This window comes from Anguilla anguilla, chromosome 1, assembly GCF_013347855.1.
Source record: "Anguilla anguilla isolate fAngAng1 chromosome 1, fAngAng1.pri, whole genome shotgun sequence".
Taxonomy (NCBI): Eukaryota; Metazoa; Chordata; class Actinopteri; order Anguilliformes; family Anguillidae; genus Anguilla; species Anguilla anguilla.
Genome location: NC_049201.1, coordinates 3,530,071 through 3,545,070, shown reverse-complemented (window position 1 = coordinate 3,545,070; position 15,000 = coordinate 3,530,071). Strand labels below are relative to the sequence as shown.

At 47.4% G+C, this 15,000-nt stretch overlaps 1 protein-coding gene across 1 annotated transcript in view; it reads left to right on the top strand.

The window, feature by feature from the left end:
- The first annotated feature begins 185 nt into the window (after positions 1-185).
- myom3 (myomesin 3) overlaps positions 186-15,000 on the top strand; it is a 62,543-nt gene continuing 47,728 nt past the window's right edge. Inside the window, exons 1-3 of the mRNA XM_035429167.1 lie at positions 186-263; positions 3,148-3,351; positions 10,750-10,854. Of these exons, the coding sequence (XP_035285058.1) occupies positions 3,245-3,351; positions 10,750-10,854 (212 nt within the window). The 5' untranslated portion in view covers positions 186-263; positions 3,148-3,244. The remainder of the gene's footprint in view (positions 264-3,147; positions 3,352-10,749; positions 10,855-15,000) is intronic.

The window sequence follows — 15,000 nt, the reverse complement described above, 5'->3', positions numbered from 1 at the left end:
GTAAGGAGGGTGCATTTTGTTGTGGGATCACATGCTACCGGTGAAGGACACATTGTGAACAGCAATAGAACAGGGGAATGGGGAGGGGGGGGGAGAGAAAAAGAGCAGGTGGGAGGGAGGGAGGGAGGGAGGGAAAGAGAGAAAGAGAGAGAGAGAGCGCATTGTGTGTCCTTCTCGTTCATTCAGAAGGTCCCCTCCTCTCCTCTCCTCTCCTCTCTCAGGCCCCGGCAGACTCCCTCTCTCCCTCTCTCCCTCAGGACAGGGTGAGTGACGCTGTGATTTACCTGCTCCGTTGTGTTTTTGGGGGGGGGGGGGTTTTTCGGCGTGTTTGATGTTCGCTCGTGTACCTGCCCGACGCCGCGCTGCCCTCCCAGAGGGCACGTTTCCACGGAGACCGGGCTGGGTCGTTAAGTGTAGATTAATTGGGGGGCTTGGCTGGGAAATTAAAAGGGGGCGGGTGGGGTGGGGGTGAGACACACCCAACCTGGCCCTCCCCCCTGCCCCTCCGCCTCCTCCTACCCCGCCCCTCCAGGGAGGAAGAACGCTGATTTATTCATCGCGCTCCTTCAGGGTGCTGTAGGCCCGTTTGCTCCTCACTCTGGACAGGTAGACATTCCGGACGGGCTGTTTGGGGGAGCGGGACCGTTTGGGACGGACTGTTTTGGGGAGCAGGACCGTTCGGGATGGACTGTTTGGGGGAGCGGGTCTGTTTGGGACGGGCTGTTTGGGGGAGCGGGTCTGTTTGGGATGGGCTGTTCGGGACAGGCTGTTTTGGGGAGCAGGACCGTTCGGGATGGACTGTTTGGGGGAGCGGGTCCGTTTGTCTTTGTCTCCCTTGGCAGGTCGGCGTTAGAGAGCTTTATTTTTAGAGGCCTTAAATTAAACACTCTTTTTCTCCGTAGCTTGATCGGCTCGTTCACTGATCTGTGAAAGGTAAACTTCGCCCTCCCTGCTCCTCCTTCCCCCCCACACCCCGTCATCACCCTGTTTTATCGCCTAAATTTACGCCCATTATTCTTGGGTAGGGTAGTAACATCCTGGATGAGTTTTCTCTGTCTCTCTTTCTCCATCTCTCTCGATCCCTCTCTCATCCCCTTCTTTCTCCATCTCTAACTCTCTTTCTCTCTCTGCATCCCCTTCTTTTTCTGTCTGTCTCTTTCCCTCGATTTCCTTCTGTCCCCCTCTCTCTCTCTCTCTCTCTCTCTCTCGCTCCCTGTCCCCCCTCTCCCCCCTCCCAGCAGCTCAGCAGCAGTACAGCAGCAGATTGGCTCCTGATAGGAGACAGATAAACCCGAACCCTAAACCTAACCCTAACCCCCCCCCTCCCTGTCTCTCTGGGGTCCCTCAGTCCCGCAGCAGTACAGCAGCAGATTGGCTCCTGATAGGAGACAGATAAACCCAAACCCTAACCCTCACACAGCAGCAGTACAGCAGCAGATTGGCTCCTGATAGGAGACAGATAAACCCGAACCCTAACCCTCAGCTCGCACGCTAATGGCCGTCTGTAAACACGCTGTGAGGCGGCTGCCCTGCGTGAGGGCAGATGAAGCTATCGCTCCGGATCAGTCTGACTGCGTGTGCGTTTGGCGCGCGCGCGGGAAGCTAGCGGACGGGGCGATGATTAATGGTTTTAACGGGCCCGCGCTGCCGAATTGCAGACCCGAACTAATGAATTATTACCCGGTCACCAGCCCTCAAAGGAACAATTCATTTAATGGGAGAAGAAATCCACTTAGAGAAGGTCTCACTTATTTCTCTTCTCTCTCCCCTTCCCCTACCATGAAAATTAATATTCAGCCGTCTTTTATGTGGTGCGCCGCGTGTGTGTGTGTGTATGACAGTGTGTGTGTATGTGTGTATGCCTGTGTGTGTGTGTGTGTGTGGGTGTGTATGACAATGTGTGTGTGTGTGTGATCTCAAACACATAAAGGGTTAAGCAATAGAATCTCTTTTATAAGGGAGACCTGGGCAGGGAGACCTGGGCCCATAATTCATAAAGTGTCTCAGTGAAGAATGGCTGATCTCGGATCAAGTTTCGCCTGGACGTCAAAAGCTGACACATTATGAGCTAAAAGGCCCAAACTGATCCAGGGTCAGAATCCCAGCCTGGGACAATTTATGGGTGACTGAGTAGGCACAGAAGATACATACAATAACAGAAATTAATGGTGCACTCTAAAAAACAAACATTACCCGCAGCTTAAAAACAATTACACACCTCCCACGCAGCTGCCGGGATCCTGGGTTTAAAATACTGCGGTGAAACGAAGCCCAAGATTAAGAGTGCGAACTGAAGGTTATTCTGGGAACAGGGAGCTCATCACTTCTGCTTCATACCTGAAATTTATCTACTCTGCAGACGCTCAATGTGACTCTCTGAGCTTGTAAAACATTATCGAATTCTGTCTCCTTGATATGGATTTGAAGCAATTCCAGGTACACACACACACAGCAAATTTTTCACAGTAAAATCAGCTGTAATGGGGCTGTGCTTCAAACTCTGATAGTGTGCATATCTTCTCTGTTTAAGCCACATAATCACTGTTAGAGCGGCTTTTCTGTTGCGCACATAGTATAGCACATTGTATGGGGGCGACATAGCTCTGGAGGTAAGACCGATTGTCTGGCAGTCGGAGGGTTGCCGGTTCAAACCCCGCCCTGGGCGTATCGAAGTGTCCTTGAGCAAGACACCTAACCCCTAACTGCTCTGGCGAATGAGAGGCATCAATTGTAAAGCGCTTTGGATAAAAGTGCTATATAAATGCAGTCCATTTACCATTTTACCATTTAGCTGCAATGGCCCTTTTGGGTTAAAGGTTAGTGTGGCACAGGTTACTTATGTTGAGTTACAGGATTCTTACTAATAGGTTACAGTTCCGAGACCACAACACTAAATGAGTTTTGGGGTCGGTTTATTTTCAGTTCATGCAATTCAGGAAAGAATTTGAAATTGAATTCACAAATTGAAAAATGTCAACAATTTTTTGTAGGGAATTTTTTTTTTAAATGAATGAACTAAATTCCAGCTCAGGTCCTGACTTGCCCTCGCTGAAATGAATTCACTCATTCAACCACCGGGTCAGCCTGTAGAAAAACAAACAGTCACTTCTCCTCACTCAGGTAAAAACATCTGGTTACCTCATACAGGTGAGGCTCAAAGAAACAACCACCCTGCGTGAGAGACTCCCTCCTACTCCCTCCCAAGACTGCGAGCCACAGAAGGTTCTACTGCCGAGGGTTCACCATGGCAACCAAGACGGTGACATTCCGATGCCAGGAAGAGGAGACTCACCAGATGGCCCAGAGCATGAGGCTGGACTCCCAGGTCAAGAAGAAGAAGTTCCAGTCCAGGTGGGCATCCCCTAAAAACCCTCCTTTTGTCCCACGTCTCACACCTGTTCATTAATTTGCACCACAGAGGACCACAAGCACTTGCATGAGGAAATGTAGAATAGCAGGATCACTTTGGATAAAAGCATCTGCCAAATAAATGTAATGTAATGTAATGCAGTACCCTAGAGTAGGGTTGTCATTGGGTGGCCATCCTAGAACGGAGAGAAGTATCGCCCCTGTTAACAACTTCCGTCGTGTGAATCTTGTCACGGCAGCCAATCAAGGGAGGGAACATTAGGGCCAATAGGATTCCTATGCCCATGGTGTTTAGTCCTTTCTAGACTGGCCTTCTAGTGGCAACCCAAGAGCAGTGGCTCTCAAAGCCAGTCCTGGGGCATCCACTAGTTGGAGCCAATCCCTAAATAATTTAAGACAGGTGAAAAAACGCACGTTTAAAGACTGGGTTGTAGCACAGTGGGTAAGGAACTGGGCTTGTAACCGAAAGGTCGCAGGTTCGATTCCCGGGTAAGGACACTGCCGTTGTACCCTTGAGCAAGGTACTTAACCGGAATTGCTTCAGTATATATCCAGCTGTATAAATGGATACAATGTAAAATGCTATGTAAAAGTTGTGTAAGTTGCTCTGGATAAGAGCGTCTGCTAAATGCCTGTAATGTAAATGTAATGTAAAGGGAGAGCTCGCCTGGCTCGTTGCCGTTTGTCCTGTCAGTAAACCTGAGTCTAAGTGGCCAGGTGCGCACACTTTCAGCGCTCAGAACCCCGCTGGCTTCACCTGTCGCCCAGTAATTGAATCATTACGCGCAAAAAAAAAAAATAAAGTAACCTCTTTCTACAGCAATAATTCGCCATAGAAAATCATTAGTTTATCAGACTAATTAATGTAATTTTTGAGCTAATGTGGTCTTCAAGAGGCTAAATCATCCTTCAATAGACGTTAAAAGCCTCTAATGAAGAACAATTTACTGCTCGTTAAAACTGGGAGATTGTGATTATTGTAAAAAAAAAAAAAAACCAGCACGCACACTGTGTCCTTGGGTTTGGGTCTGAGAACCCCAGCCCCTCGGGGAGGGGGGCGGTGGGGGGGACGGGGCAGGGGGGTGGCACAGTCCCAAAAGTCAGACAGTAAAACACAGAAGCACTGGACTCGGCTGAGAGCTCTTCAGCCTCCCTGAAATGCGTTGGCCAATAAAGTCGTAATAAAGTCCTGTTTGAGGACAGCAGTCCCGCAGCACAGCCCCTGATTGGCCGTATCACTGCCCAGAGAGGGAGGGTTTTGGCCGTCAGGCATTCCCCGACTCGCTGTGCAGCATCGAGCCCTCTAGTGGTCTGACTGCGCATGATGCGCATCACAATGACCACCAGCAGTCCGACTGCGCACGATACGCATCACAATGAGCACCAGCAGTCTGACTGCGTACGATGCGCATCACAGTGAGCACCAGCAGTCTGACTGCGCACGATGTGCATCACAATGCGCACCAGCAGTCTGACTGCGCACGATGCGCATCACAATGCGCACCAGCAGTCTGACTGCGCACGATGCGCATCACAATGCGCACCAGCAGTCTGACTGCGCACGATGCGCATCACAATGCGCACCAGCAGTCTGACTGCGCACGATACGCATCCTATGCAGTCGCCTGCGGCAGTTGCTTCAGAACTCATCAGGCTGCTGGAAAAAGTGAAGAAAAAAAAATATGCGGAGGCTGGTGAATTGTGTTCCAGAGGATGCACACGCCAGTCTTCATTATCTTTATATATTCATTTTTATCATAACTCTCGTATTCCTCAGGGTAGCCCTGATTTTCTCCACCACTGTTCCGTTCGCCGCTCTGGATAAGAGTGCTGGCCAAATGAATGTAATAGAAATGTGATGTAATCTGAGTAGAATAGAATAGAATAGAATAGAGTCTCCATTGTCCAGTAAACACTATCGTGGGCATTCAGCGAGGACTCCGAACTTAAAATATTTTTTTAAAAACAGAAACCATTCACAGATCAACAATCAGCCAGTAAATACGACACACTGCACATGACGCAGTGAGTGCAACACGCAGTGCCCTTCCTCACTGCTCAGACTGTTACTTTTCATCTTCCCCCCCCGTGCAGGTCATGGTTCAATCCCCGCACACCCTCTGTTGTGTTTCCTTCTCTACTTTCTACTTGCTGGAACAGGGTTGGTTCAAGGCCCAGTCCGCTGTGGCTATCTATGACCACCCCCCCCCCCCCCCACTGCCCACACCCCCACCCCTCTACCCATTGCGCAATCGTACCCCCCCCCCACGCCCCAGTCCACACTCTCGCCTCGGGCAGCAGAAAGACAAGAGCCGTACCTCTGCCTCAATAAAGCAAAAACATTTTTAACTATTCCACTCTCCTTTCAAAAAAAAACCCTCCTTCGCTCTCCAAGGGCACCGGCAACTAGCATAAAAGGTAAAGGCCAAGTCAATAATTTAGATTGCGAATAAAATGCGAATGCCTTACAATGAGCAAAAAAGAAAATCTGAGATATGATACTATAGTGTAGAATTATTCTCCCAATAAAAATAGGTATAAAGATCCCCATGAAAAGCACTTCAAAAGGAAAAATAAGTATTTTTTAAAAGTGTCAGGGCGAGACTACCTCCTTGTTCCTTGTTTCCATCTTCCACATTTCATTCTTCTTTTGTATTTTTGACGCCAGAGTGCTTCTGTAGTCCTTGCACAGCTCATCGCCATGGAAATGAACTCATCACTCACTCGTCAGGTATGAAGATATTGAAAGGAACATTCAGCCAAATCATTTCGCCAAAATAAACTATGCCAAACTACCTCTGATGTATGTGACATTACCACAGTGGCGTTATGCAAAATTTGTTCGCGAATCAACCAAGCCTCTAAAACGGTCCAGGATGCCCGCTCTGTCATTCAGTCCCCAAAACGGTCCAGGATGCCCGCTCTGTCATTCTGTCCACGATTCAACCGGGTCTCCAAAACGGTCCAGGCTACCGTCTTCAAAACTTTGTGTTCTTTCCCCTTCTTCCCCGACAGCTGTCGTTTTTTTAATGAGCCCCGGTGTGCTGGGAAAAGCTGAAATCTGAAGGGTAAATCTGAAAAAGAGGTGATGAAACTCGGATAAACCTCACACTACTCTCCCAGCTCTTCAGACTCTCCATAGAGATATTTATTCAGTTGTGTACTTCCTTTGTGCTAGTAGAAGTTCCCTTTTTCCAAACTAGCAGAAAGACTTCTGCTTTTCCTGACATTTTCATTTTCCTGCCCCCCCCCCCCCCCCCCCCCCCCACAACTGAAAAAAAAACTGTTGGTGAATAATGAAGGACGTCCCAGGATAAGAAATATAACACTGAGCTCAGTCATGTCTCTCTACAAATGGCAGCCATTTTGATACGAAGGAAAGCTCTTCCATCTCTTTGCCTCCTTTCGTTCCTGTGTGAGGTCACAGTGCGGAATATGTATATGCCTACAGGCTCTGAAGTGATGAGTGCCCTTTAAGGTGCAAGATGATGACAAACAATGCGATTAGAACGCTCTTGACTGAACATTCTGATGCTGGCGGTGCAACAATCACTGCTGGCAATTGAAACGCCACAGAGTTCTAGAACACTGACTTAGAAGAAAAAAAAATTCCAAAAACCCAACTCTTCAACAGGTTAAAGTGCCTCTGGGTATTGTGCTATCTAATAGTGCATCACATCAGTGTTTTCATTGCGATGGACAATCATGATACACGGCAGCCATTTTGCACCAGAGTTCTTGCTACAAAGTCATAGCAGTGCACAGGATTGGTAAATATCCCATCTAACTGATATGAACCCCCCACCTCCCAGCCCTCCCCGCCCCAGCCCCCATCTCCACCAGTGCTGGTCTACAGCACCCAGATTTAAACCACTAAGCTTCGAGCATTTGAATGAAATTGGCCTAATTTTTTTTTCTTCTTTAATCAACATGCAGGTTCCAGAACGCAGACTTGTCTAATTTAATACCCTGAGATAAATTGCCAATATCGGGACCGTCAATATCGCAGCACATCTGAATATTAAACCACGGTGCTGCAGGCTGTTGTCCAGGATAATCCCACATTGACATTTGCAGGGCATTATGGTCTTTGGGAGGACTGGCAGCTACTCTCTCATAATGGGCTGAGAGCAAACTGTTCTGCTCCATCCAGGTTCCCAGCTAATGGCATACACCTATGTTATACACACACACACGCATGTGTGCACGCACACGCACGCACGCACGCACACACACACAGACCATACATATAGCTCACACATCTGGACATTTCGGCCAGCCCCCCCACCTCCCCACCACACACACAGGAGACCCCATACCCCTTTTAGATCCACAGCTTCTGTCTCCAGAACAATGAACATTAGCGTGAACACACACACGTATTTTGTTTTTGAAACAGATTTTGTTCTGTCGTAGTTTCGCCTCTGAAACTTTATTTCTGGACCATGAGTCTTAAACTCAAATCCTGGAAGGCCAATCATTGCTGCTTTTTGTGATTTCCTTTTACTCAGCAGCCAGTTTATGTCTCGGAAATAAGGTGTGAACATTCTTTAGCCAATCAATTACTCAAATTAAGCATTTAAGTGTAGGAACGCGTCAAAAAGCTGCACACACCTGATCTAGACTCATCGTCTTCCAGGAACAGGTGATTTCTTTCAGTAACCAGCTGACCACAGATGTCCACAAAATCCACGACCAGGACCCCATCTGATTCCCCTCAGTCGTTCAATTAAGCAGGCAAATAGGCAAATATAACCTCGTGATACAGACTCGGCCACAGAGCACATTACAGATAATGAAAGTGCTAGTTGTTCTTCTGAGAGCAAATCTAATTTATTTGCCTTAACCAAACAAGGCATATTAATTCCTCGAGGCGCGTCGTCTTTATTTGCGAAAGAAAACACGAGAGCACAGGCCGTTGCAAATGTCGAAGCTCACGGCGCTGCAGGAATCGCAGTTTTGCCAAAGCGCAAACAGCGTTTCACGCGCGCGCGGTGTGTCCCTCGGGGTACGGTTTTGGAAGTCCTGTTTCTGTAGATAAACGCAGCATCATCGGAAAGGGGAAGAGGAGGAGAAGGGAACGGTGGATGAATTAGGTTGCTTTCTAAACAAGCTTTCAACAGAAAACCGGCAAACCGATATTGCAACTGTTAACTGAACTCCTCGCTTCAGTCCCCCAGAGCTGACGGAGACGGGGAGCAAAGATTAGGGAACGTGCAAACTTGTCATAAACCAATTGGGAGGGAGGAGAAAATTGTAGGTAGGCTAGTTGCCAAAAGGCTTTTATTTATTACAATACAAACACGTGGCCCAGGAATGGAAAATGCTATATTAAATAGAATACACAGATTTATTTGAAAACCCAGATATTTGTTTGCAATGTCTTACAGTCCAAAGTTAAGCAGTTCAATAAGTCCGGATCTTGTCCCACGTGAATAGAACACGGTGGTGGGCTAGTGATCCTCATAGAAAATCAGGGACGGCGAACGGACAGGTTGATGTCAGTCAACAGACATTTAAAGAACATAATAACACGGAGACGAGAACGCACTTCATAACTCGTAGGGAAAAGGGATTTCATAACTTCATGACTCATCGCGAAAGGGAGAAACGCAAAATGCTCAACAGAGTACAGTATTAGTTCAGTCATTACGAGGCAGAAAATATCAAAGCGAACCATGGCACTTTTATGACAGTTATGCTCGCTTAAACAAAGACCATTCTATACTTTATGACTCGCTGTCGACCCACTGGAATCAAAGTTAAAATTGACAGACGAGGGCAACACCGGCGCCAGTGTGCAAGTCGTAAAGAGGACGAACTTGAAACATTCATTTATGGTGTGGCAATAGCCCTACATATAGTTTTATTGCTTGGTAAACACGATGAAACATGTGTTTGATAATCCCTATCTCCAGAACACAGCACTGGTTGAACACACCGTAAGGCCTATCGCCGCGAAATTTACATTTATCACGTCTTAATTTGTGAAGGTCCGTTTGCTGTAAAATTAAGCTGTCTGCATGGCTTCGTTTGTATTAGGCTATAGGCCTACTGCGTGTTGCCTTAGCGTGATAAAGTTTTACCCCGGTGTCATCGGCGCAGATAAGAATACTGCTGTTGTAATTAAGGTTGACTGACGCCTGGCCTAATTTTTTTTCGTCTTATCACCTGTCCAACTCTCATTCGGCGTCCACCTGCTATGGGCGCAGCGCGTGAAACGCAATTGCATCCTGTGCTGTCGGATACGGCGCAGCTGTTGGCTCCGAGATGTAGCCTTATTTAAACATTCGCCGTTATAATTTATGTTTTATTTGTTTAGGTAGGTTTTTATCAATTTTTTTTTTTTTTTTTTTTTTTTACGCCAACCTTTAAAAGTCGCAAAGCTATAATTACAAGACTGACAGTTTATTCCGTATGCCTTATGTGTGGCCAGCTGCTGAAAAATATATTTGCGACTCTACAGCCTGAGTTTGTACGGCGCTGTAAATCATGAGAACCGGCGCAGGCTTTTCGAGAACAGCGCCCCGGCAGCCGCTGAAATTTTATTGGAATGCCAGCGTTGTTCTCCCTCACTTCGGATGAACTATGACTTCTGTTCACGGGGGTTCAACACACCCGCGCGTGTCCGCTTGAGTTATTTTCTTTGGGTCTCACTTGGCATTTTAGTGCCCACGGATTTGTGTCTGTTAGTGTGGGGGGAGAGTCGTCAACGATAAATTAAACAGTTAAAAGTATAAATCACGCACTGTCCTTGAATGGTCTTAAAACTGAATATATTAAATAGCTTAATCTGGTAGTAGATGGCTTTGGATTTGAAGGCAATGCTGTGTGTCTGGGTGTGTGCGCGCGCGTACGCAAAATTATTTTCCATATTCTATTAGGAATAAAACAGCGGTCAACAAATCTTGCATGAAACATTACAGTGAGCCTGCACAATTACTGCACATTGCACGGAATAGGCACTAGGGTGAAACACAGTTCATAAACAGTTGGCCACAGAGGTATCTGGAGACGGGGCAGCAGACGTTGCGTTGTGAACGCATCACTCCCCCTACTGGTGCGCTTGAGTATTGCTGAGCATCCTCCCGTTCACTGGCGCCCCAAAAACTCCCCAACCAAACTTTCGAGGCGTGTCGATTTTGAATTTCCTGAACCTCGAATTCATTACACCCACATAGAATCAGCTCTGATTAAATCCCTGGATTACTCTCAGCAGGTTTTGTAAGGCAGATTTAATTGCAATGGGACTTTGCTAGGGTGATGAATCCATGGGTGGGTATCCTGCCTGCTCAGGTTCCTCTAGCCAGCCCGTCAGCCCCGATGAGATTTGCTCTGTGTGTGTTTTAGTCATTTGTTGTTCATGTCCTTCCCTGACAGTGATGAAGAGGCCTCCTACTCGGAATACTATCCCATCATCCCCGGTGACCTCATTTCTGCCAAGGAGCTCCTGGACTTCGGCACGGGACCGCGTCACAGGACATGGTACGTTACCGACGGTCGCCGCGGCGATGACCCGTGGCGGTAGTCCAGGGTTTTTTTTTTCATGGAAGCCTTTGTTGAAGGGCAGAGCCGCCTTGCACTGTCAAATAATTGATCAAAATCAGTGGATTGTCAGATCAGTCAAGTATATTTTTCTGGGTGATGCTGGGTGGCTCATTCCGTTAAGGCATTTTTATGCCGTCGGGATGAGTCCCACAGTCTGATAGCTCATTCGGGACCATTCCAGTACTGGCTGTGGCCAGTCACCCACCAGGGCGGCCATTTTGTGACCATAACATTGCCCAGGGAGGGCGGGTTGCAGTTTGCACATATAGGATCTTAGTTTGGTGCATACAGGATCTCTCATTTGGCACATACTGTACATCGTGTAGCACTGCCCCCTTCTGGTCAGTTGAGCACCTGTGATCTCCCCAGGGTCCTGATGCTTTACTGCTCTTGTGGATTCCCGCAGCTGTCAGAGCTGCCACGTCTTGCCCGGGCACGTGGGAGTCGAGCTGCGTTCTGTGCCACGGAGCTGTGCTGGCAGAAGGCTAAATCTCGAGTTGTCGGGTGGCGCATCTGGCTAAGGCACTGTTTTACTGCAAAGCGACGCACCCATGTGCCGTGTTGCCTCGAACCCTAATGACGCTGGGTAGGCCCACCCACAAGAGGCCTCATGATTGGCTGGTAACATTCCCCCAGCAGGGAGGGTCTTTCAAACAGCAGTTTGGTGGCGGTGGCTACGCTCCCGGTATGTGACTCAACTAAATGTGCAATCGCACGAAAGAATATTCTGAAGGCTCAGAAATGATTTCCTGAATATTGAATCAAAAAAGGATGCGTATCCTATTTGTCACGAGATCATCAGCAACCTGTAGGAATTTCGCTGGTTTCTGAAGGGAAAAAATTGTTTCAAATATTTATTTGAAAAAGAGATCAGAAAACGAATCAGTTTGTTTTTCTCCACACTGCACAGCAGCTGTTCACCGAGGAAAGCGCTTTTCTGAGCCCCTTGTTAAACAAAAACATCAAAAACTCCATCTTTCCTCTGCTTTCCTTTCTCTCTTTTTTAATAATAATAAAAAATAACGTAATTGCTTCAGCATCATTTCAAAAGCTTCAGAGCTCCAGGGGAACCCTTTCTCTCTGTGTGTCTTGCAATGAATTATGGGAGAGTGGCAGGGGTGCGGGGTTGTGATTGAGGCACTTTTCCCCCACCTGAGCATTTATTCTGTCTGTTCCTACAACACAGACCTTCCCTGGGTCTGTCCTGGATATTGACAGGACAGCGTCATTTTAAATGTACTTTTGACTGTCCAATGTTTCTTTGTTATTATTATTTCTGTGGTTGTTGTTGTTATTGCTGTGGTTGTTGTTATTTTTGTGGTTGTTGTTACTGCTGTGGGTGCTGTTGTTGCCGTAGTTGCTGCGGTGGTTGTCGTGGTTATTATTTCAGTGGTTGTTGTTGTCATTTCTGTGGTTGTTGTTGCTGCTGTGGTTGTTGTTACTGCCGTGGTTGTTGTTGTTGCCGTAGTTGCAGCGGTTGTTATTGTGGTTATTATTATTATTGCTGTGGTCATTGTTATTGTCGTTGTTGTTCTGACTGTGGTCGTTGTCGTTGTAATTGTCGTTGTGGCTGTGGGTTGTGTGCTTTAATGGCCGTGAGCTTTAAGACACACCGTTGCCCAGTCCCGCAGCCCCTGTCATGATTTCCTGGCTCGGCCTCCGGCAGGGAGCTTTTCAAACCAACAGAAGCTGATCCCTCTCCTGGCTGACATTTAACAGGCTGGGGCATGATGGAGCCTCACGTCCCACACCCCCCTCTCCCCTCTCCCCCCCCCCTTCCCCCCCCCCATAACTCACACCTGCGCACATTTATAGCGGGGGTGCGGCCGTCCTCCCTGATCGAGAGTCTGCGGGTAACACCTTTACCCGTGACACAAACGCATCGCCTGACCTGTGAGAGGTTTTTTTTTTTTTTGTGAGGGATAATTCCTTTAGTGCCAGACAATAACAAGGCCCTTCTTCCAACAAAGCGCGTTTATTCCCCCAAAAATTACGGCCCTTCGGAGAGAAGGAGAAAGATGGGCGGAAAGAGAGACGGGTGTTTCTGGGAGAAGAAAGTCTCTCAAGCTGAGGAAATAAACTCATTTATAAGAACAATTTTAATTTATTTAATTTTTAATGACATATTCAGTCATTATTGTTTTTGTTTTATTTTATTTTATATTTTCAAATTTTATAGAAATTATTACATTTTTATGTTTTCTTGTGATGTGTTTTAATACAATCACTACTTATTCAGTTTTTATATTGTTTTACAGTATTTCTCAGGCTTCGAATATACTAATCTCATTGTTCTTACGGAAATGCAATATAGTGAAAAAATCTAGAAATCAGATATATTGTGTATGGATTTTCAAACTGCCTCTTGCCACATTTTGTTGTTGTTTGTTTTTTGTTGCCAAAAAAACAGCTGTTGAATATATTTAGCATTACATTTTCTGAAAGTTCCACTTCTATACAATGCCATGCTATATTTTCCATTTGTGGTGAGGGGATGTTTCTTGTTTATAATCGTATCTGGATGGCACTTTGAACCCAATGTATTAAACGTGCTGTAAAAATAGATAATGACTGTAACTATTTAAGGGGTACAGATCTGGCCACAGTGGCCTTGTTGGGACATGGGGAAACGGGGGGGGGAGGTACTTTGGATGGCTCTCTGTTAGAGGACACCTTGGATGACTTTTCATTTTGGATCAAAACTTTCGGTTTTGGATATCAAGGCCGTTATCCGCTAATCCCACCGGATTTTGACCAAAGCCTGAGATGTGATAGATTGTGCCTCGTTTCTCTCTCTCTCCCTCTCTCTCTCTCTCTCTCTCTCGCTCTCTCGCTCTCTCTCTCTCTATAAAGGTTTTGAAAAAGCACTCGGGGGGGGTCAGACAGGAAGGCATTTATAGGGGGAATAAAAACAGCGCCGGGAAACACATAAGTGGGGTTCTTGTGTAATGGCGTTCTTCGCGGTAGGCTGGTTTTAAACGGCTGCCTTTCAGCCTCGCTCCCTGGGGACTGGGGCTGGGGCTGTCCGGCTGGGGGGGGGGGGGGGGTGGCGGGGGGGGGGGGGGGGGGGGGGGGGGGGGGGGGGGGCAAAGCTGGCCGGTGGTCAGGAGATGAGAGTGGCTTTGAGCTCAGCGGGGAGCCCCACCCTGGGGGGGGGGGGGGGGTCCTGTCTGATTTCAGAGCAAAGTGACAATGCAGAGCCCAGATGGTGTGTGTGTGTGTGGTGTGGAGGGGGGGGGGGGGGGAGGGTGTTTGGGAGTGTGTGTATGCATGTGTGTGTGTGAGAGAGTGTGGCTATGTGTGTGTGTATGTGTAGCACAAGGGTATTTGGGGAGGGCCTACACTTGAGGCAGAGTACAGGGCATGTCACAGAAACATATCATTTCAAAGCCTCACTTGGACTTGGACTCAGTTTTATCCCTCATTTTGACTTCTTCCCCCAGTTTTTGAAATGGCAAGTTACTCACAGCCATCAATGCAGCACGCTCCATATATTCTGGAGGGCGCAGGCGACTGCGCATGCAACTGCGCATGCCTGCGCATCTGCGGCCTGCCTCCAGCTGCCTCCACTGCGCAGTCACTGCGCAGGAGCCCTGCCGGGGACACGGACAGCCGCGATCCCGCCTTCTTTTTATGAACTCAACTCCTTCTTCAGTTCATTAAAAGCCGTTTTATTTTCAATCAATCCCTGATTTAGTGCACACACACCGGCTCTCTTTCAGATAAAATTTGACACCTGTTGTTTGTTCGCTTAAACCCCTGGTGCCAATAAGCTCTCCGCTTGTTCCTTTGATGGCACGCGGCTGATTACTGCGGTTTTTGGGTGCCCACAGTGACTTTGATCTTGAGGACTAAAATATGCATTTATTTAACCAGGTAAAAGTTTTCGAGAGGAAATTCTCATTTACAGCCTAAGAAGGGTAGGTTAGATGTTTCTCGGGCCACGTGTTCAGTGAAGAAGAAAAAACACTGTTCTGTGTATTGCATGTGAAATACATACATGCAAATGCACATATTTTATATGCACATTGTCTCTGCTTATCTTCGGCTTCTTGGGACAAATAGAGCAGCTTGGGCAGAATG